At 38.2% G+C, this 21,833-nt stretch overlaps 1 protein-coding gene across 2 annotated transcripts in view; it reads right to left on the bottom strand.

Moving 5' to 3' along the window:
- Positions 1-21,833, bottom strand: part of TMEM245 (transmembrane protein 245) — a 102,630-nt gene that overhangs the window by 71,284 nt on the left and 9,513 nt on the right. For both annotated transcript variants that reach the window (XM_055302694.1, XM_055302695.1), the window contains exons 2-5: positions 18,183-18,300; positions 16,512-16,613; positions 3,819-3,935; positions 570-788 (exon numbers count right to left, since the gene is read on the bottom strand). In XM_055302694.1, the coding sequence (XP_055158669.1) occupies positions 570-788; positions 3,819-3,935; positions 16,512-16,613; positions 18,183-18,300 (556 nt within the window). The remainder of the gene's footprint in view (positions 1-569; positions 789-3,818; positions 3,936-16,511; positions 16,614-18,182; positions 18,301-21,833) is intronic.

Here is a 21,833-nt window from a genome sequence, read left to right as displayed (position 1 = left end):
GTGTGTCTCTCATCAATCAATAAATAAAATCTTTAAAAAAAAAATAAAATAAAATAAAGGTAACTATTTCATTAACTGTCCAAGTTAATGAGAATAATAAGTTTTAAAACTAATGATCTAAAAGATAAATGATCCAATGAGTTTAGATTTTTAAACCATGGTGGAAAACAGGCTTCAAAAAATCAAATTATATTTATATCAATAGTGAAAAGCTTTGATAAAGGAGAAAGGACTAATCAAATTTAGGAGGTATCTGCATGGCAGATACCCTGAGCATCAACTGAGGACTTAACAAATTTGGCAAAAGTTCTGACTACAGTAAGAGGCTAAGCCCAAATAATCAGGAAAGTATGAAATAAAAGACTCTTCTACAAGGTACCTGAATTACCTACTTTTCCAGTCTTAGAAGACAGCTTTATATATACAGTTGTTTTATCTTACAAGAGATTAATATTATCTCAAATATTAAAATCCCAAAGTTAACAATAAATTAATAAAATAAAATAAAATCCAAAAGTTAAAGAAAAAAAAAAAAGTCTTCCAAGACCAGACCATAAGTGAACAATCACCTGCAATAGGCACTGGCAGCAACTGTACAATCCACAGGTTCAACCAGAGCTGGACTCCAATAATGGCCCACACGAGGGACACGAAGTAGATGTCACTGGTTTTCTTCTTCCTGACAAATGTTCCCATTTCAGGCCTTTGCCTGCCCAGGGTAGGTGAAGGGGAGGAAGGTGAAGGAGTTGAAGATAACGCTGGAGGGGGTTCTCCTCTGTCCATGGTCTCTAAAAAGGGGAGGAAAAATCACCATCATATTAGTCCACATGAGAAGAAACAGTCCTAGGGAGCAACTCTCTAGGCTACTCTTTTAAGCCTTCCAAATGGACTCTGTTAGTACGATTACACTGAGTTAAAAAAGAAAAAAGGATCTAGAGGCATGTTTGCATATGCACTGAAAAATGTGTGGGGAATTACACTACTGACAGTATTTAAACTAAGGAAAATTAAGTTTCTTGGTGGGTAGGGTTAGGTATGGTGAATTTTTTACTTTATATACTTTACACTGTTCAAGATTTTATGACATCTATACATACATATATATAATTTAAACAAAAGACTATGACAATAGCTAAGAATTATTATAATTATAATGAAAACTCAAACTGTATAAAGCAACAAATATTAACATACAGAATTCCTTTATCTAAAAATTTCTCTAAAAAAAATAAATAAAAAATAAACATAAAAATTTCTCCTCTTTTAATATAATTTTATTAGATGTATGTGTATTTCCGATACAACATGGCTTTTCAGTGTCATTTTACCTAAAAATAGAGCCAACCGCTCTTATAAGAAAGAACCCAGGGCTTTGAAACAGGGCTTTCCCTTAGAATGAGAAATAAAACAATGACATATTGCTGGGGGTGAGACATTTTCAACTAAAGGTCATACCAAATGACTTCACATAAGGTACTGTGTTGTAACAATGCAACTACCAAGTTACTTTTTACTATAGGGTTATATTATTTCTATTTCCTGGTTTTACCAAAACATACCATATAACTCAGATATAACTCTTTTTTTTTTAGTCTTTATTTTTATTTTTTTTTATTTAAACTCAATTTGCCAACATATAACACCCAGTCAGATATAACTCTTAAAGCAATATTATTTAGTATATGCCATGAAGATGGAAATGACACTACAATTTGCATTTTGTCTTCTATAAGAAAAAACTAATGATAAACATATGTCACATTTCTTAAGTCGTGAAAACAGAGGAAAGAAATAAGAGCCCCCATTACCCTAACTCCCTAAGTGTCCCATAGTTTTTATATAGTTTTACACAGTTATATCATGTTCCACTTACCCTGTTGCACTTTCTTCCTTCAGTTGAACGCCACCTCCAGGAGAGCTAAGAGTGTGTCTGTCTTGTTCTTGCTCCGCTAAGTACCTGACATACAGTGGGCACTCACTAAATACTGTTGAAAGACAGCCTTCCCTTGTTTGATAATGTTCATAAGCAACTACACAGTAGTCCTCTAAGTGCTGTATTATAATTATAAGTGTGTCTTCTAAGGTTAATGTTAATCTGTGAGTAAACCGTTACTATTGATATAATAGCACCATGGTAAATCAGCCCAATCTCACCAGAACTAACATTCTACCCTGAGGTCTGGGCCGAAAGCCCAAGCTAGTTATGTGCTTCTGTTTGACTTTGCTCTTTGAGAATCTTTCTAATTTGGAAACTTCATGTTGGTGGGTGCGGCAGATACTGAGAAGAATAGTAAGTCCATAAACATCATACCCTCCTTCATTTTGAAAACATGATTCAATGTGCAAAAGAAAATACATTTTCCTACCACTTCAAATGCCTTTTTCTTAGTTGATCCCTCCTTTAAAGATTTTTCTAAAGGCAGTTCTTCAGAAAGAGCTCACGAAAAATATTCCTTAACTGTGAAACCCCTGGCACTAATTGACCACTTGGCACAGAGATGGCCTTTTCCATTCCTAAACTCTGTGTGAGTCCAGAACTCTGTGTGACTTTAAAACTGATATAAATCGGGATCCCTGGGTGGCGCAGCGGTTTGGCGCCTGCCTTTGGCCCAGGGCGCGATCCTGGAGACCCGGGATCGGGTCCCACGTCGGGCTCCCGGTGCATGGAGCCTGCTTCTCCCTCTGCCTGTGTCTCTGCCTTTCTCTCTCTCTCTCTGTGTGACTATCATAAATAAATAAATATTTTTTTAAAAAAAATAAATAAATAAAACTGATATAAATCTATCAGCTAGATCTTGGAGCATGGTACCCAGAACAACCAGACTGGTCTGTTTTATAGGAAGCAGTTAATGTATTAACAGCATGAGGCATGCAAGGCAAATTTTGAGAAAAAAAGCAAGAAATGCCAGAGAAATAGATGACTGTAAGACAGAAAACAAAAACCAAAAGAAAGGAATCCCTGGGTGGCGCAGCGGTTTGGCGCTTGCCTTTGGCCCAGGGCGCGATCCTGGAGACCCGGGATCGAGTCCCACGTCGGGCTCCCGGTGCATGGAGCCTGCTTCTCCCTCTGCCTGTGTCTCTGCCTCTCTCTCTCTCTCTCTCTCTCTCTCTCTGTGTGTGTGTGTGTGTGACTGTCATAAATAAATAAAAATTAAAAAAAAAAAAAAAAAAAAAAAAGAAAAAGTTGAATCAACAACAAAAGCCATGTGAAGGGCAGCCCGGGTGGCTCAGCGGTTTAGTGCCGCCTTTAGCCCAGGGTGTGATCCTGGAGAGCCAGAATCAAGTCCCATGTCAGGGTCCTTGCATGGAGCCTGCTTCTCCCTCTGCCTGTGTCTGCCTTTCTCCCTCTCTCTGTCTCTCATGAGTAAATAAATAAAATCTTTAAAAAAAAAAAAAAAAGCCATGTGAAGAAAGCAAAATAAAACATGGAGAAGAATCGACTGCTACAAAATAAGGAAAGGATTAAGTGGGGGGAAAATATGGAAAATGTACACAGGGCACTAAAGGGGGCAAAAAAAAAAGATACTATGAAAGGAAAGTGAGAAGGAATACGAAAAGAAAAATAAGTTTTTTTTTTAAAGGGGGAGGGAAGATGAAGATTCAAGATAAGAAACAAAGAGTTAAATAATTAAAAGCATGAAAAAAGTGATTATGTGAGAACAAAGATGAGAGGAAGAAAAAGTGTAAAAAGAGAAATCAGAGGAAAATGAAGGACCAGTAGATAGTATTCTGTGATGCTCATGGCCTTAAGTTTATCCTTTACATGTATTTCATTTTCCAGAATGATTCTGAAAACATTCCTTCATAAGGTAAGTCACCTGCAGGTTCAGTGGAGGGCTGGTCCTCAGAGCTCGATTCATATCCTGTGATAGAGATGGCCAAGGTTGCTAGGGTAGAAGCTGCCATGGAAATAACCTGCCCTGGTAACTCTGCTCCTGTAAAACAAGCATGGGTTTTTAAAACTTTTTAAAGCAAAGGTGGAAAATAACTACTACAAACTGAAACACAGCCCTAAGATTTCAAAAGCAGTAAAACAAAATGTTTATTAACTGACCCACTGGACCAGAGGTTCAACACCAAGGGAGAATCCTTAGGAATTAACAGGAAAATATGTGAAAAATTTGGTTCCTGGACTCTGCATATCACTTTCACGTAGGGACTTCACACTCTTGTATGCAGCTGAAAGTAGTTATATAAATGTGGAGTCCGCTTTTTTTCTTTACTTTTTAACTTAACAAATTAATTTGAATGCACATCTCTGTTGAAAAACATTACCACACCAAGTCTGCGAGTTTCCTGAATGCAGATGGTCTTACTCTACTTGGTATTACTAGCTCCTAGTATGGTATAAAACAGCCAACACTTGGTGCTCTCGATAAGAACATTCCATGAATGAATAGGCAAACATATGGGTACTATGCAAAAATCATATAGCTCTATAAAGTACATAATTCAGCACAGGTAAAACCCACCACTGAAAATCTAAAACATATTGTTACTCCATTTCATTCCTATATGTTCCCATGTTAAGTTCCTAAAAGGTAGTACACCAAGCTTAATCATTTGCAGTAAACTGAAATAAAACATTTACTGACCAATGAGGTCTGTCTGTGACAGTCAGCCTTTAATTGGCAAACAACACAGACTAGCTCACACAATACCAGGTTCTAGCATGCTTCCCTCCTCCAAGAGACTGTAAAGCTAGACTATACTCCTTAGACTCTCTTGCAGCTAAGGTCCTATGTATAAGGCAGTTTCTACCAAGAAGACACAATTGTGTAAGACCTGGAAGACCAAAGTGGGACTCACTGCAATTTAGACACTCTCATGTCAAACACTCATGAAGGCATATGGTTTTTCTACAGGAACTTAGCAGAAGTTCTAAAAGTTCTGCTATCTGATCCCTAACTTTGTGGCACTTCTCAAATAGTCCTTTGGTGTCACTGAGCACCTTTCCTAGTTGCATTGCTTCTGCCTGTGTCAGATCCAAGCTTAACTGTCTAGTCTTTCCAAAAATTCTGTATGTAATAATTCTGCATGCTAACCAGTATCTCTATTTAGACTAGCTAGTGTGGATTCTACTGTCCACAACTAAGAACACTAACACTCACCAAATCATATACCCACCCTCACAGAGATGGGACCTTACTTTTGGTAGGCAAATATACAATGTAACAGCATAGAATTCAGCCAAACCAATGAAAAGAGCCTTGATCATTCAGAAAGCCAATGAATTTCAGCTCCAAATGAATTCCACCTACTTAGCAAATCCAGGACTGGTCATCTCATAGAGACAAGAAGGCCAGGCCCTGAAATGGGCTAAGATATCTAGCAACACACCTAACCAGAGAGGTAAAGGATATGTACTATGAAAACTACAGGACACTAATGAAATAAATTGAGGAAGACACAAAGATATGGGAAAACATTCCATGCTCATGGATTGGAAGAACAAATATTGTTAAAAAGTCTATGCTACCCAGAGCAATCCACACATGCAATGCAATCCCTATCAAAATACCATCAACATTTTTCAAAGAGTTGGAATGAACAATTCTAAAATTTGTATGGAACCAGAAAAGACCCTAAATAGCCAAAAGAATGCTGAAAAAGAAAACCAGAGCCTGAGGCATCATAATTCTGGACTTCAAGCTCTATTACAAAGCTGTAATCACCAAGACAATGTGGTACTGGCACAGAGATCAATGAAACAGAATATAGAACCCAGAAATAAACCCTCAACTCTATGGTCAACTAATCTTTGACAAAGCAGGAAAGAACATCCATTGGAAAAAAAACAATTGGTGTTGGGAAAATTGGACAGCTACATGCAGAAGATTGAAACTGGACCATTTCCTCACATCATACACAGAAATAGACTCAAAATGGATTTAAGACCTAAATGTGAGACAGAAATCCATCAAAATCCTAGAGGAGAAGAAAGGCAGCAAACTTTGTGACCTTGGCCACAGCAACTTCTTACTAGCCATGTTTCCAAAGGCAAGCGACACAAAGGCAAAATGAACTATTAGGACTTCATCAAGCTAAAAAGCTTTTGCACAGCAAAGGAAACAGGTGACAAAACCAAAAGACAACCAACAGAATGGGAGAAGGTATCTGCAAATGACATATCAGATAAAGGGTTAGTATCCAAAATCTATAAGAAATCTATAAATCTATAAAGAACTTATCAAACTCAACACCCAACAAACAAGTAATCCAATCAAGAAATGGGAAGAAGACATGAACAGACATTTCTCTAAAAATGACATATACATGGTCAACAGACACATGAGAAAATACTCCACATCACTTGGCATCAAAAATTACAAATCAAAACCACAGTAAGATAGTACCTTACAACAGTCAGAATGGCTAATATTAACAAATTAGTAAACATCAGATGTTAGCGAGGATATGGAGAAAGGGGAATGCAGCCACTCGGCAAAACAGTTCCGAGGTTCCCCAAAAAGTTGAAAACAGAGTTACCCTATGACCTAGCAATTGCACTACTGGGTATTTATCCTAAAGATACAAATGGAATGATCCAAAGGGGCACCTGTACCCCAATATTCATAGCAGCAATGTCGACGATAGCAAAACTATGGAAAGAGCCAGATGTCCATCAACAGATGAATGGATAAAGAAGATGTGGTATATATAAAATGCACTACTAAAAAAATAAAATAAAATAAAATAAAATAAAATAAAATAAAATAAAATAAAATAAATAAAATAAAATAAATAAAATAAAATAAATAAAATAAAATGCACTACTACTCAGCTATCAAAAAAATGAAATCTTGCTATCTGCAACGACATGGATGGAACTAGAGGGTATTATGTTAAACAAAATGAGTCAATCAGAGAAAGACAATTATCATATGATCTTACTCATATGTGGAATTTAAGAAACAAAACAGAAGATCATTGGGGAACAAAGGACAAAATAAAACAAGACATAATCAGAGAGGGAGACAAACCATAAGAGACTCTTAATCAAAAAAAAAAAAAAGAGAGAGAGACTCTTAATCATTGGAAACAAACTGAAGGTTGCTGGAAGGGAGGGGGAGGTGGGAGATGGGGTAAGGTGGGGGATGGGGTAACTGGGTGATGGATATTAAGGAGGGCACCTGATGTAATGAGCACTGGGTGTTATATAAGACTGATGAATCACTGAACTCTACCTCTAAAACCAATAAAAAGAAAATGTAAAAAAAAAAAAAGGAAAGAAAAGAAAGTTGATATACAAAGGATGAGAAGAAATTAATCAAAAGAATGTAAAGAACAATATTTTGGGCAAGAGGAAGTGAGCAGGAAGGCTGTAAGTGAAGACACTGGCATGTTAAAGACACTGTAAGAAGGTCAGTGTGTCTGGAACGCAGCTAGCAGGAAACTGGTATCGAATAAACCAGGCTAGATGATGATGCAAATTACGAAAGACCACAGTAAGTAGTAAGTACTTTAGGCTTTATTCTAAAAGGAGTAGGAAAGTAGTGAAGAATTTTAAACAGGGTAATAATATTTTTACTGAAATGTTACTGAGATAATTATAGCTTTACATGTAGTTGTAAGAAATGACAGAGCGAGATCTTGTCTACCCTTTACGCAGTTTCCCCCAGTGATAATGTCCCGTCACTGGGGCACAATATCGTGATCAGGATATCAACATGACACAAGATACAGGGCAGTCTCATCACTGCAAGGATCTCTCGTGTTGCCCCTTCATGACCACACCCACCCACCTCCCTGCCCCAGTCTGTGAATAAATGAACAGTTATGAGATATAAAAAGATCATTCTTGCTGTTTGGTCAAGAGTAGACTGGAAGGGACCAAGAATGGGTACAGGGAGAGAAGTTAAACTAATACTACAGGCAAGGCATAATGACAGTGTAGTCTACCGCAGCTAACAGGGGAGAAGTTCGAAAACTGACTGCATTTAATAGACAGGGGGTAGTCAAATATACCAGACTTGATGATGAACCCATAAAGGAAATGAAAGAGATGAAGGGTCAAAGGTAAACCCCAAGTTTCCAGATTATGGTTATAGAGATAACCGCAGGGGAATAACATGTTGACAATCATGGAGGGGAAACAGAGGAAGATTTGGACATATTAAAGTGCTTTTTTAGACTTCCAGACAGAATTTTCAAAAACAAACTGATTACACCAGAGAGAAGACAGGACTTTCTGTGCACCCAAGAGAGGTTTCTTAGGCTCTGCTCCATAGCAAAGAATGGGAATACCTGATGACTAATGGCCTGGGACAGCAGAACAGAAAGAGAAAAACACTTCCAGTCAGAATCCAAACAAAGTGTTCTCTCTTACATAAGATCAAAGACTAATCAAGGGTCCTAACTTACTAAACCCACCTCTTCACAATTTAGTCAAGGAGTGATTCATCTTTGAGAGATCCTGAAAAATAAGTTCCTTGAATTAAGCCGCTCTGAAGTAACAATTTTATAACTGCTTAAATATGGACTTTCAGTTAGGCTGCAGTTTGACTTCTAATTTCTAAACGCCCACAAAGTCCTCATTCACCAAACAGGTGATTCAGCTACATGCTGAGATTAGAGACTAAGACCCAAGTCCTAAACTCAGTCTAATATTTAGACTAACAGTTACAATTCAGTAAGCTAGGAGCTAAAATAAAAACAAGTATAGCACATTTGGGGAGCACAGAAGATGGAAACATAATCCATGCTTGGGAGGTCAGGCAAGGACTACCACCTGACAAGAATGGTAAAAGATGCCACCCTTTAAATCCATTCAAAGATGTTATCCAGGGGATCCCTGGGTGGCGCAGCGGTTTGGCGCTTGCCTTTGGCCCAGGGCGCGATCCTGGAGACCCGGGATCGAAACCCATGTCAGGCTCCCGGTGCATGGAACCTGCTTCTCCCTCTGCCTATGTCTCTGCTTCTCTCTCTCTATCTCTCTGTGACTATCATAAGTAAATAAAAATTAAAAAAAAAAGTTCTGTTTATATTTAAAAACAAAAAAAAAAAAAAAAAAAAACAAAGATGTTATCCAGACCAAAAAAAAAAAAAAAAAAAGACACAGCAAGTCTGTCTTGGAGGGGAAGGTAGAGGCTGGTGTCTTAGAAGGCAGAGGGAGAAAATATTTCCAGAAGGACAAATCTAAATAAAAAGCAAGTGTAAAGACACAAAGCCAAGGAAAAGCAGTGTGTGCTGTTCAAAGAACTCTAAGAAATCCAGTAAGGCTAGGACAATGAGAAGAGTGGAGAGATGCAAGAATGCAGAGGGAGAAGGCAGCGGGGCGGTGGTGGTGGGGTCCTCATATTCACTATGCACACAGGTAGTACAATTAGCACAATGCAGTGGCTGGGAGCACAGGTGAGGAAACAAGACTGCCCAGGTTCAAATCCCAGGTCTATTCCTTACAAGCTAGATGACCACAGCAAGTTACTTAAAATCTAGATGCCTCGGCGTCTTCACGTTTGAAAGGAAGCTTATATAAATTCCTTCTGCATGTGAGAATTAAGTGAAACAATACATATAAAACAATCAGAACAATGCCTGGTGTGTAGGACTTGCTCAATAAACCGTTAGCCATCACATCACCATCACCTATTTCAAAACCACTGGCTTTTACAGTAGAAACTATGAGCATAAGCCACTAGCACTCCTATAGTATTTGTCTGTGCCTCTCATCCCCCTTCTATTTCATATTATAGACATCTTCCTAAGTCTTATGCCCTTACCACACATTTTTAAATCTCCCCAGAGTTATACGAAGTATCTTGCACCCAGTAGGCACTGAAAGACTTAAGGAAAAATTAAAACCAATAAATTAAACCTTGACAATTATGGCTTAAAGACCCTTTCTCCAACTTGCTGATGTCACTAAAATAATGCAGTAAGTATTCAATGGATCATAGCTAAATCAATGAAAACTATGCGATATCATGCTTGCTAATACACAATTCGGCAAATTTTTAGAGTGCCTGAAACTTCGCAAAGGAATGAAAAGAAGAGCACACAGGGAAAATCCACAGAAAGTATCTGAAAATTATGGATGTAAGATTTGACAACTGCTCTTGTTTATCAAAAAGACACTTTCATGATTTCTGTCTTAGAGATATCCTCCTGCATTTCAAAAACCCCAAGGGTTCAGGAAAAAAAAAAAAATAAAACCAAGGGTTCTGACAGAAATGATGAACTAAAAACACAAGAATGCCAGGATCGAGAATCTAGGCACAGTACTAGAAAAAAAAAAAAAAAAAGCTCCATTTAAAAATAGGCACACAGACAAGGGAACATAATCTTGGGACCTAAGAACTATAAACAAAAAAAGGAAAGAGCATCCAAGGTTTCAAGTGTCAGTCTACCCCGGAGACAGGGCCGGCATCAAGTGGAGGCCCAAAAAACAGGGATCTACACAAGGCCAAACAAGCAGAACACTAACATTAGCAGCCTAGCACTAGGGGACAAAAACTCATAGTATGGCACATTAAGACACAGATCACATGTTCAGTCTGTATCTGTTAATATGGATAGCTTAACAACGGGCAGACGTTTCTAATAACCAAAGGATAATATATTTCAAGAACAGTCTAAATAAGGAGATACTCAATCTACTTAGTGCTCTTTCACAGTGATGGTGGCAGATGCCAGAAATACAACCAAGGATGCTTATTGGAAGGGGGCTCTACTACGTACCAAATAAACTCTCTCCAGCATGCAAACTTCCCTTTGAAGAACGCTTCTGTTTCCATCACTAACATGGAAAATATGCCTCCCTCTCAATGATACTGGTCAGTATCAAGGGCTTGGATATAAACCAGGAGTTTCTCTAGGCCCATTTAACTGACTGTGTCAGACTGGGCCGTAACACAGGAGCAGTAAGAAATCCAGTGTGTTCCTTTTCTTTTTCTAGTTTTGGGCTCAACTGAACCAAACCTGTTCACTCATACTGCATGTTATCCCAAAACGATTAAGGCAACTACTAAGCCTTCCTGCCAAGGTATTTCTCATCATTTATAAACCATCACCAATATTCAGAGGAACAGACTCAGCTGTACTGGCCCATACTTGTCAGACTGGATGTCCAGGGCATTAAAAATACGTCGGACTGCTTGTTTGCCTAGCTTTTGAAAAAGTACTTCTAAGTGTAAATTTACTCAGAGTGCATGAGTCTATGTTTCCCCATTTGTAAAATAAGTACCTATCCTACTGGATTTTAAGAAAATTAAATAATATGGCATGTTTAAAGGGCCCACCAGGGTCTCACCACTGTTGTTATTATTAACAGTAAAGCGAGTATTCTTCTTTCCTCACAGGCCAAGGGCACACCCTGACACTGAATTCCAGGTTTCTACCAAGTGAGACATGTAGGACGCAGGAGGCCAAGAAGCTAGTTCCCACACTCGCGATAGGCTTACAGGGCCCATGGCAAGACTAAGGAGCTCACAGGTACACCTGAGCACAAAAGAGATGCGCAGCCACTCCCTTTCCAGGATGACTGATGCTTATTCAAAGAGTGAAGCAGAATAATACCAGGCATAGAGTCAAGGGCCCTAAGTTTTAAATCTTAGCTCTACCAGTTGCCTATGTGGGCAAGTGTCTTACTCTGAAATTAAATGCCTACATTGGTAAAATGGACATATCTACTTTACAAGGGTTTTATTTTGGGGAGTTACCTACGGATTTAAAAAGACAGTACATTTTAAAATACAGTAGACACATTTTTTTTTCCTACATTATCTTGGGGTTCCAGAAAATGCCATGTAAGAGTTCCCAAGGTCTAAGAGAAAACCACTGAGTAAGGCATCTTGGGTTCAGAAGGAACCACTGAAACTAACTGCACGATGATTCACAAGAAGAGTTTTCGAGATCTAGGAACTAAACAAACTTCATGCTTCGATCCAAAGGATTAATTCTGTGACTCCAGCAAACCATATACCATAAAAGTCCTACAACAGCAAGATTCAAAGCTTTCAAAGCTCTTAAGACACAGAGAAAAATGCCTGCACAGGTGAAGAGGAGACACGTCCTACAATGGGACAGTAGTAATGGTAAGGAAGAGATAAATGCACATATTGCCCCGACAGTGCATTAAAGCCCTTCCTGTACCTAAGGATATTATAGTGACATCTACAGGACAGAACTGACTCTAATAAAAGGGTAAGGTTGTCCCAGTATAGACTAGATGCCTTAAAGAAACAAGGTACTAGGAGTAAAAAGACTCTGAAATTTAAGGTGGCAAAAAATGTTTAAAGATTTATTTTATGATGAAGATTAGACTAGAAGTCTGTAAAAGGATTCTGGGTCAAGAATTATCTATTCTAGGGCAGCCCGGGTGGCTCAGCGGTTTAGCGCTGCCTTCGGCCCAGGGTGTGATCCTGGAGTCCCAGGATCGAGTCCCACATCAGGCTCCCTGCAAGGAGTCTGCTTTTCCCTCTGCCTGTGTCTCTGCCTCTCTCTCTCTCTCTCTCTCTCTCTCATGAATAAATAAATAAAATATTAAAAAAAAAAATGAAAGGATTATCTATTCTGGAGGCACCTGGGTGGCTCAGTAGGTTGAGTCAGGCTCAGAGCTCAGTGGAAAGTCTGCTTGAGATTCTCTCTCTCCAAATAAATAAATAAATCTTCAAAAAAATAATCTATCCTGAAATAGGCTAGAATAAGAGCAAACAAAACAAGAAAAACCAACATTTCCAAATCTGCTCTCAACATGTATTGTGTCCTGTGATCTCCTTCCTTCTAAGAGTCTAGAATACAACTACCAGATATCTGGCTGGCATGCCAGCACATCACCATGCTGAGTTTACAGCTGATAATAATAATCGAACATGAAAAATAATAATAATGATCAAACATGGTCTTCTTTTTCCCACAGCTCAAAATTTGGTCTTAGAAACCTGACCACACAGCTCCCTAAGCTGCCATCACTAGCTGACTAGAATTTTTTTTTTAAGATTTATTTAAGAGAGAGAGAGAGAGAATGAGTAAGGTGGGCAAAAGGAGAGGGTAAGAGAAACCTTAGCAGACTCTGCATTCATCACAGAGTCAACACAGGACTCAATCTCACAACCCTAAGATCATGACTTGAGCCAAAGCCAAGAATTGGAGGCTTAACTGACTATGCCACCCAGGTGCCCCACAGCTAGCTAGAATTTACACCCAAGAGAAAAACCGTTTCAGGCCACATTATTCATATACTTGCAACAACATACTGACTTAGCCCTAGACAAAAACAGTCAAGAGGAGAAAACTGTCCTAGAGAAATTAAAAATAGAACTACCATAAGATCCGGCAATTCCACTTCAGTGTATTTACCTGAAGAAATCAAAAACACTAACTGGAAAAGATTTATATGCCCCCATGTGCATGACAGCATTACTTACCAAGTAAGTAAATGTCTTCCATCGCCAAGACATGGAAACAACCTAAGTGTCCATCAATGGATGAATGGATAAATGTGGTGTGTGTGCACAATGGAATATTATTCAGCCAAAAAAAGAAGAAAACCTTGCCATTTGCAACAGTGTGGATGGACCTTGAGAGCATTATGCTAAGTGAAATAACTCAGAGAAAGACAAATATCATATGATCTCACGTACATGTAGAATTTAAACACACACACCAAGCTCATAGATACAGAGTACAGATTGGTGGTTGCCATAGCTGGGGGTAGGGGATAGGAAAAATGGGTGAAGGGAGTCAAAAGATATAAACTTCATTATAAAATAAGTCCTAGAGATGTCATGTACAGCATGGTGTCTAGAGCTAATAATACTGTATTGCATATCTGAGAGTTGCTAAGAGAGATCTTCAAAGTTCTCATCACAAGAAATCTTTTTTGTAACTACATAAGGTGACAGATGTTAACTAGACTTCTTATAATCACTTTGCAATGTACAGTTCAAGCATTAAATCATTGTTATACACCTAAAACTGTTATGATCCTATATGTCAAATATACCTCAATGAAGGAAGGAAAGGAAGGAGAGACGGAGGGAGGGAGAACTTTCCAGACAAACAAAAAAATAAAACCATCCTGGGGTGATGGATGAAGGGTGAGGGATAAGCCGAGTTATCTGAATCACCACTATTAGCAGAAATAAGGAGGTAGGGGGAGATAAAGCTATCCAGAGGAACAAGTGGTGACCACTAAGCTTCCTACAATTGTTGTCAAAACAGGAAATTCACTTCTACTAGTCTCATATATAACCATAGAGTCTAACAGATTGTGACCAGGAAGACAGGTGGAGCAAAGAAAACTTGGAAAAAGAGCAAAATAAAATTTTTCCTATCTTCCACTATCAAAGGGATATGTAAGCTTTCCATATAAAATAATAAACAGAGCAATTTAATTCAAAAACAAAAACACAAACTATGAGGCAGCTGTACATAACACCAGGGTGCCACAAATAGCCCTGCGATTAGCATAAAATGAAGATGCTAAAAATAATGCTGTAGAAGTATATTGGACACAGAAAGGTTCTCGTGACATAGTTTAAAATGTAGATTACAAAACAGAATGTTCACTATGAGCCAATTCTCTTGGGTTTTAAAGTCTGAAGGCATAAAAGTCTTAAGGCATTAGTTAACATTTAGGTGGACAGTGGGATTTTGAACATTTATTTTCTAACTATAGAAAAAATAAGTTAATTTCCTAACTATAACAAAATATCTGAGAAATTATTTTTTTCTTTGAAAATTCTGCTGCAATTAGTAATTTGCTTTTACTTCATCAGAAAGAAGGAATAAATGTCAGTTGCTGTAGAAACTGTGTGCTACTCAGACCTACCTCTCCAGTCACAGCTGTTTCCACATGGATGGATAAGGAGAAGTCCAGCCTGATGATCTGAGGATCATTAATATCTGACTACCCAACGCCTCGCCTTACAACTTATTAGAAACCTATATCTTTAACAAACTATTTCTGGATATAAATCACATGCAACCAGGGTATTTAAAAAAATACTCTTTTAAGAGAAAATGGTGTATTCAACATGGTATTAAAAGTTCCAGCCAGGGCAGCCAGGCAAAAAAAAAAAAAAAAACGCATTCGAATTACAAAGAAGTAATACTATCTCTATTCAAAGATGACATGATCTTAGAGATAGATGATCCTACAGAAACCATAAAAAGCTATTAAAGTCTATGAATAAATTCAGCAAAGTTGCAGGATACAAGATCAACCCTGCATTTGGCAATGGTTTTTTTAGATAGAACACCAAAATCACAAGCCACAAAAAAAATGGGAAACTCACAAAGATGTGGAAATTAAACAATACAATTCCGATTAACCAATGTGTCAAAGAAAAATTCAAAAAGGAAATCTAAGAGTATCTTGACCCAAAGAAAATGGAAACATAAGAAATGAAATTTATGGGATGGAAAAACAATTCTAAGAGGACAATTTAGAATGATAATGCCTACATTAAGAAAAAAGATCTCGGGGAGCCCTGATGGCTCAGTGGTTTGGTGCCACCTTCAGTCCCATGTCAGGCTCCCTACATGGAGCCTGCTTCTCCCTCTGCCTCTCTCTCTCTCTCTCTGGGTCTCTATGAATAAATAAAAATGAAAGAAAGAAAAGAAAGAAAAGAAAGAAAAGAAAGAAAAGAAAGAAAAGAAAGAAAGAAAGAAAGAAAGAAAGAAAGAAAGAAAGAAAGAAAGAAAAAGAAAAAGAAAGAAAGAAAAAGAAAAAGAAAGAAAGAAAGGAAGAAAGAAAGAAAGGAAGGAAGGAAGGAAGGAAGGAAGGAAGGAAGGAAGGAAGGAAGAAAGAAAGAAAGAAAGAAAGAAAGAAAGAAAGAAAGAAAGAAAGAAAAGAAAAGAAAAGAAAAGAAAAGAAAAGAAAAGAAAAGAAAAGAAAAGAAAAGAAAAAAGATCTCTTGGGCAGTCTGGGTGGCTCAGTCAGTTTAGCATCTACCTTCAGCTAAGGTCATGATCCTGGGGTCCTGGGATGGAGCCCAGCATCAGGCTCCCTGCTCTTCGGGGAGTCTGCTTCTCCTTTCCTTTCTTTCTCTTTCTTTCTTTTTCTTTTTCTCTTTCTTTTTCTCTTTCTTTCTTTCTCTCTCTCTCTCTCTCTCTCCCCCCGCCTGCTGCTTGTGTTCTCTCTCCCTCTCAAAGAAATAAATAAAATCTTTTTGAAAAAGAAAAAAGATCTCAAATAAATAACCTAACTTTATGGTTAGCTGCTTAATGGGTAAAAGATTTCCTCTTGGGGTGATGAAAATGTCCTAAAACTAGATGGACATAGTGGTTGCACAACAGGTAAATATACTAAATCCACCTTTAAAAAGTTAATGGTTAATTTTATGTTAGGTGAATTATATCTTTAAAAAATGGGGGCGGGGGAAGGAGGGAAGGGGAGTGAGGCACATTCTTAAAACCTAAAATATTTTAAACATGTTTATTTTGTTCAGAAAATACCACAGATTTTTATACAGATTTAAAAGTTTTGCCATTGCATGTTTTTTTAAATAAAGCTCCTTTCCCAAATACTTCTTAAAGCAGTATTAATAGAATGCCCTATTTCTTACCAGAAGACTCTTTTCCATTCTGTTTCTCATAGAGGGTGCCCACAGACATCAGGAAAACAATAACCAGGAATACAGGAATTCTCCATGAGCCAGCCAGGGATGCTGAAAATTATTAAGAGTTAACATTTTTAGTTAGATAAAAATCTAGCACTTGTCTTTGAAAGACTCAGTTTATTCTTAGCAACACTGACTGAAGGTAAAGGTTAGATTGAAAAAAACAAGACTCCACAGACTGACAGAACAATTTGGCATAGATGTCATTAACAAAATCATTTCACAGGGGGAAAAAAAATGTTAAAGGCCATAAAACAGATGAAACATCAGTTCAAAACTTCTCTTAGGTAAATCCAGCCCTGTTCTGAGGCCCCTAGTCTAAAGCATTGGGTATGTGCCAGCCTACCCTTAATGGGCTTCTATCACCTGAGGAATCAAGTCTGTTCCAATGCATACCCAGTGTTGAAGATAATCCTGAACTCAAACCTTTCATTTAACCCCAAAATGACCTGCATCAAACATAGAACCTAAAGTCATAGAGCCTGACTTTATTTCCTGGAAATACCACTGGGTGTGGACTCCCATCTCTCAAGAAAGGGTGAAATGACCCCAAAGAGCACTGCAAAAAGCTTCAGTGTAGCCTCAGTGTATACAGCAAAAATGCTAACAAGTATCCAAGGATCTGGTCCCTACCCATAGGCATCTGCATTTCCCTGAGTTGATCTAGAGCCTCATGGACTACCTATCTCCCTCCACTGCCTTCCCCAAATTCAAAATAAGTCACATCAGACATCAGGGAATCTTGCTAAAATACAACTTACTCCTCTAGGATTCCAAATCAGCAAAGCTAGAAAGTAATGCATTGTTTCACGTCATACTCTAAGCAAAGACCTACCTTCAGTCAACTGGTTTTTAGTTTTATGTTTAACAATAAGCAGCTCTAAAAACTACTTGAAATAGGCTAACTACTGCTCTAGGTTCCTGAATTTTGTTTTTAAATTAGAACCTAATGTTGCCATAAGCTTAAGATTGGGAAATAAAAGAGTCTCCAAAAAAAAAAATCACTCTACAACATCCTAGCAGCCACCCAGCTAACAGTAAAGAGGCCCAAGTAACAGGGAACTTATTCCTTCAAGCAGCTGACATTGATGGTTCTTACGTTGAACAGTTGTGTCTCTCTGAAGCTAACTCACTGCTCTGACATCTCTCCCTCATGGTTACAAAGATGTTAAAACTGCTCTTTCACAGGACAGTCCTTCCACATTTTATCTCTTCCTTCCCTCCACTACCTCCCCACCCATGTAGCCCAGGCCCCTTCTCTTATCCTGAGTAAATACCTCTGGTTCCCATACCTTTCTCACACACTTGACTGCTTATCTATCTCCTCCTTAAGTATGACACTCAAAAGTGGCCATGATAGTTCAAGGGTGCTCTATTTTTTTAGGATATATTTCTGTTTAAAGGACCTCCTGAAAATGAACATCTCATATAATTAAAAGACATGTTAAAACATAACATTTGTATTAAAGCTTAAGGATTAAAGCACAACATTTTCTGAAGCTTATTTTAAAGAAGGTTAAATGCAACATATAACACTACAAAAAAAAAAATCACTTTGATTCACATGATCAGCCTCTGCTGATTTTAAGCTAGACTTTCTTAGAAAAAGGGACCCACCTAAATGAAAAAGCAATATAATCCAGACAGGAATTGAAACTGCTCTCAAGTAGCGTTCAGTGCTTGCATTCCACTTGAATGAAACAGTCAACACATAGCCAACTACCAACGTCCAGATCTTAAATGAAATATAGACACAGTTGTAAATATATACACATGGAAATAAACATACAATTATACAGAATCTGCAAACATCTACGTTAGCATGAGAGCTGTGGATACAACACAGATAAGATGAAGGTGGTGGTGCTAAATGGTAGGTGTGTAGGTTTTCCTCTTCTGTGTCGATAAATCAAAGTTTTGAAATAAACCAGCATGTAGTGATATTAAATAGTCTTGCGGTGCCTGGCTTGCTCAGTCCATGGAGCGTTCAACTCTGGATCTCAGGGTTGTGAGCTTGAGCCCCACAATAGGTGTACAGATTACTTAGAAATAAAAATCTTAAAAGAAAAAAAATAGTCTTAACAAAAAAACATGGTTTTAGGATATGCTGGAGTTCAAAAGTTATTGAATGTATAAAGACGCTTAAGATAAAATATTCATTTTTAAGCTATGGACACGGGAGCTTAATATGATGGAATTCTTCAAGTTCTATAAATTAATATTTAGCAAAGAACAGCAACAAAAAAAGAAAGCTTTCCCAGGGCACCTGGGAATGCAGCCAGTTGAGCATCAGTCTTGGTTTTGGCTCAGATCTCGGTCTCAGGGTCCTGGAATCAAGCCCTGCGTCGGGCTCCATGCTCAGCATGGAGTCTGCTTGGGATTTTCCCTCTCCCTCTGCCTGCCCCTCCCACTCCTGCTCACTCTCTAAAATAAATAAATCTTAAAAAAAAAAAGAAAGAAAGAAAGCTTTTCCAAAAGAATCAGGTTAAAAGATTCCATCACAGCCCAAGTTAACACTTGTTAACTGTGAAAAGAATTTTTTAAGCTAGCAAGAAGGCAGCCAGCTCAAGTGTAACCCATGAAATAATCTAAGTCACAGAGAGTTAACCCCAGTCAAATTATGTGCAAAGCTCAAGAAGTGTAGCTAAAAAAAAATATTATCAGAGGAAGAAACAGCAAGAGCTGAGAACAGAGGAACCACCAAGGTCCCCTCCTCAGTTTTCTTCCACTAAATCCAAAGGACTCCTGTGCTAATGAAACACCTGCACAGCCTACGTAAAACTCTCTAATAACACTTATAAAAGATAGAAGAAATACATAACCCAGAACAATGTGAGCACCAAGAACCTATTAAAATAACCTGGGGTCGCCTGGGTGGTGCAGTTGGTTAAGCGTCTAAATCTTGGTTTTGGCTCAGGTCATGATCTCAGGGTTGTGAGATCCAGCCCCACAACCAGGATCCACACTCAGGGTGGAATCTGCCTGAAATTCTCTCTCCCTCTCACTCTGCCCCTCCTGCTTGTGTGTGCGTGCTCTCTCTCACTTGCTCTCTCAATCAATCAATCAATAAATCTATCTTTAAAAAAAAAATAACCTGAACCTTGGGGGAAGAAAGGCAAATTAAAACAAAACAAAACAAAACTTTGTTACAATTCAGAGAATGAAGAAAAAGGAACTGATTACTACAAAAGAAGAAGAAAAAAACTATCTCCTACTTTATTTGGAGATCAATACTGATCAATAAAATAGTCTTCTGGTCTTAAAAGGTTTATAGCTGCTGACCTGAGACTTCAGCTTTGGAAACTTACTAAATGATAATAAATTCTGAAGAAGCCTTTATGCTATAAAGAAGCTCATCACAGTATAATTTAGAATAATAAAAAGTGGATAACCTAATCAGTTCAACAACTGGGAAGGGAGTACAGAGGATTCACTCAATATTATGCAGCCATTAAAATAGGCTTTTTAAACAAAAACTGTATTTTTAAAAAACACTCCTAAGGTATTCTTAAAGAAAAAACGAAATACAAAAATTACATATATATGACATGATTGTATCCACTGCATGGCGGGAGGAAAAAGAAACATGCTAAGACATTAGTAGTTATATTGGGGTGGTGAAATTTTGGTTTTCCTTTTACTTTTTTCTGTATTTTACAAAGAGCCTTTAGTAAGAACTAACTCTTTCATCATGGAAAGGATATTAAAATATTCTTCTTCAAGCAACGCCATTAGATGAAATATTCAAGAGATCTTAAGCCCCAGATATATGAGCACATGGGAAGTGAGACCACAGCTGCTTCAAAGCAGTTCAAGCCTGCAGAACCACATACATTTAACCTGGGAATTCAATCTGAGGTAGGGCTGTAGAGCGCAGAACAAAATCTGAGTAAAACAGTACATTTACGTAACACTGACTACAGACCAGGACCTGTTCTAATGCTTTATGTATATAAACTCATTAAACCCTCATAACTCCAGGAAATAAATACTATGACCATCCCCATTTTACAGAGGAAAGAGACTGGGACTTTGGGGAAGTGACCTGCTCAAGGTCACACAGCTAAAAACTGGCCATGATTAGAACCTAGGAATCTGGATCCAGAGTCAACTTTATTTAATTTTTTTTTTAAGATTCTATTTATTTATTCATGAGAGGCAGAGAGAGAGAGAGAGAGAGAGAGAGAGAGAGAGAGAGGCAGAGACACAGCAGTGGGAGAAGCAGGCCCTAAGCAGGAAGTCTGATATAGAACTCCATCCCGGGTCTCCAGGATCACGCCCTGGACTAAAGGCGGCGCCAAACTGCTGAGCCACCTGGGCTGCCCCAAAGTCTTTCTTAATGGTGAGGGAAAAAATGGGTGGTGCTAAAAAATTAAGATGAAAAGCTGCCCCAATATTCACAAGCAAAAATAAAAAGTCTATTTTTGGCAACTACAAACTGTGGAAATAAAAAACGATCCTTAGCAAATGGTCAGTTTTCAGTGGGTATGCCACAACAGGGGTTACCAGCCTCACCCCATGAAACATTTAGTCAGTAATTCAGGTAAGAGACTAGAAGACTTATTACCTGAATTCCCAGGTTACACAAAATTGGCAGCAGCCAATAAAAACTGAGATGACTATAATGATTCAAAATGATATCCTGGGGATGCCTGGATAGCTCAGCGGTTGAGTGCCTGCCTGCCTTTGGCCCAGGTCATGATCCTTGGGTCCTGGGATCGAGTCCCACATCGGGCTCCCTGCATGGAGCCTGCTTCTCTCTCTGCCTATGTCTCTGCCTCTCTCTCTCTCCCATGAATAAATAAATAAACTCTTAAAAAAAAAAAGCAGTATCATGAAGCTAGAAAACAGGTAATTAAAATAAGATTAAATTTGGGATGCCAGGGTGGCTCAGTGGTTGAACATCTGCCTTCAACTCAGGTCGTGACCCGAGGTCCTAGGATTGAGTCCTGCATTAGGGACTCCTACAGGGAGCCTGCTTCTCCCTCTGCCTGTGTCTCTGCCTCTTTCTCTCTCTCATGAATAAATAAAATTTTTTTTAAAAAATTAGCATAAGACTAAATTTAATACAGAGATACAAAAATCTGCTTGTAGGTTCAAAACTCTAAGTACTGAATAGGAAATTCAGTGTGAATCAGGAGTATAAATGGTGTGAGTGCCTATTAATAATGCTCATATGAGGGGAAATGATTGTTTCATTGACTTTTGCACTATCAAACCACAGCAATAAAATTCAGACTGGGAAAGGAAATAGAAAATACAACATAG

Source organism: Nyctereutes procyonoides, unplaced genomic scaffold (assembly GCF_905146905.1).
Source record: "Nyctereutes procyonoides isolate TBG_1078 unplaced genomic scaffold, NYPRO_anot_genome, whole genome shotgun sequence".
Classification (NCBI taxonomy): Eukaryota; Metazoa; Chordata; class Mammalia; order Carnivora; family Canidae; genus Nyctereutes; species Nyctereutes procyonoides.
Note: the sequence above shows the minus strand (reverse complement) of the source record. Positions and strands in the feature narration are given on the sequence as shown.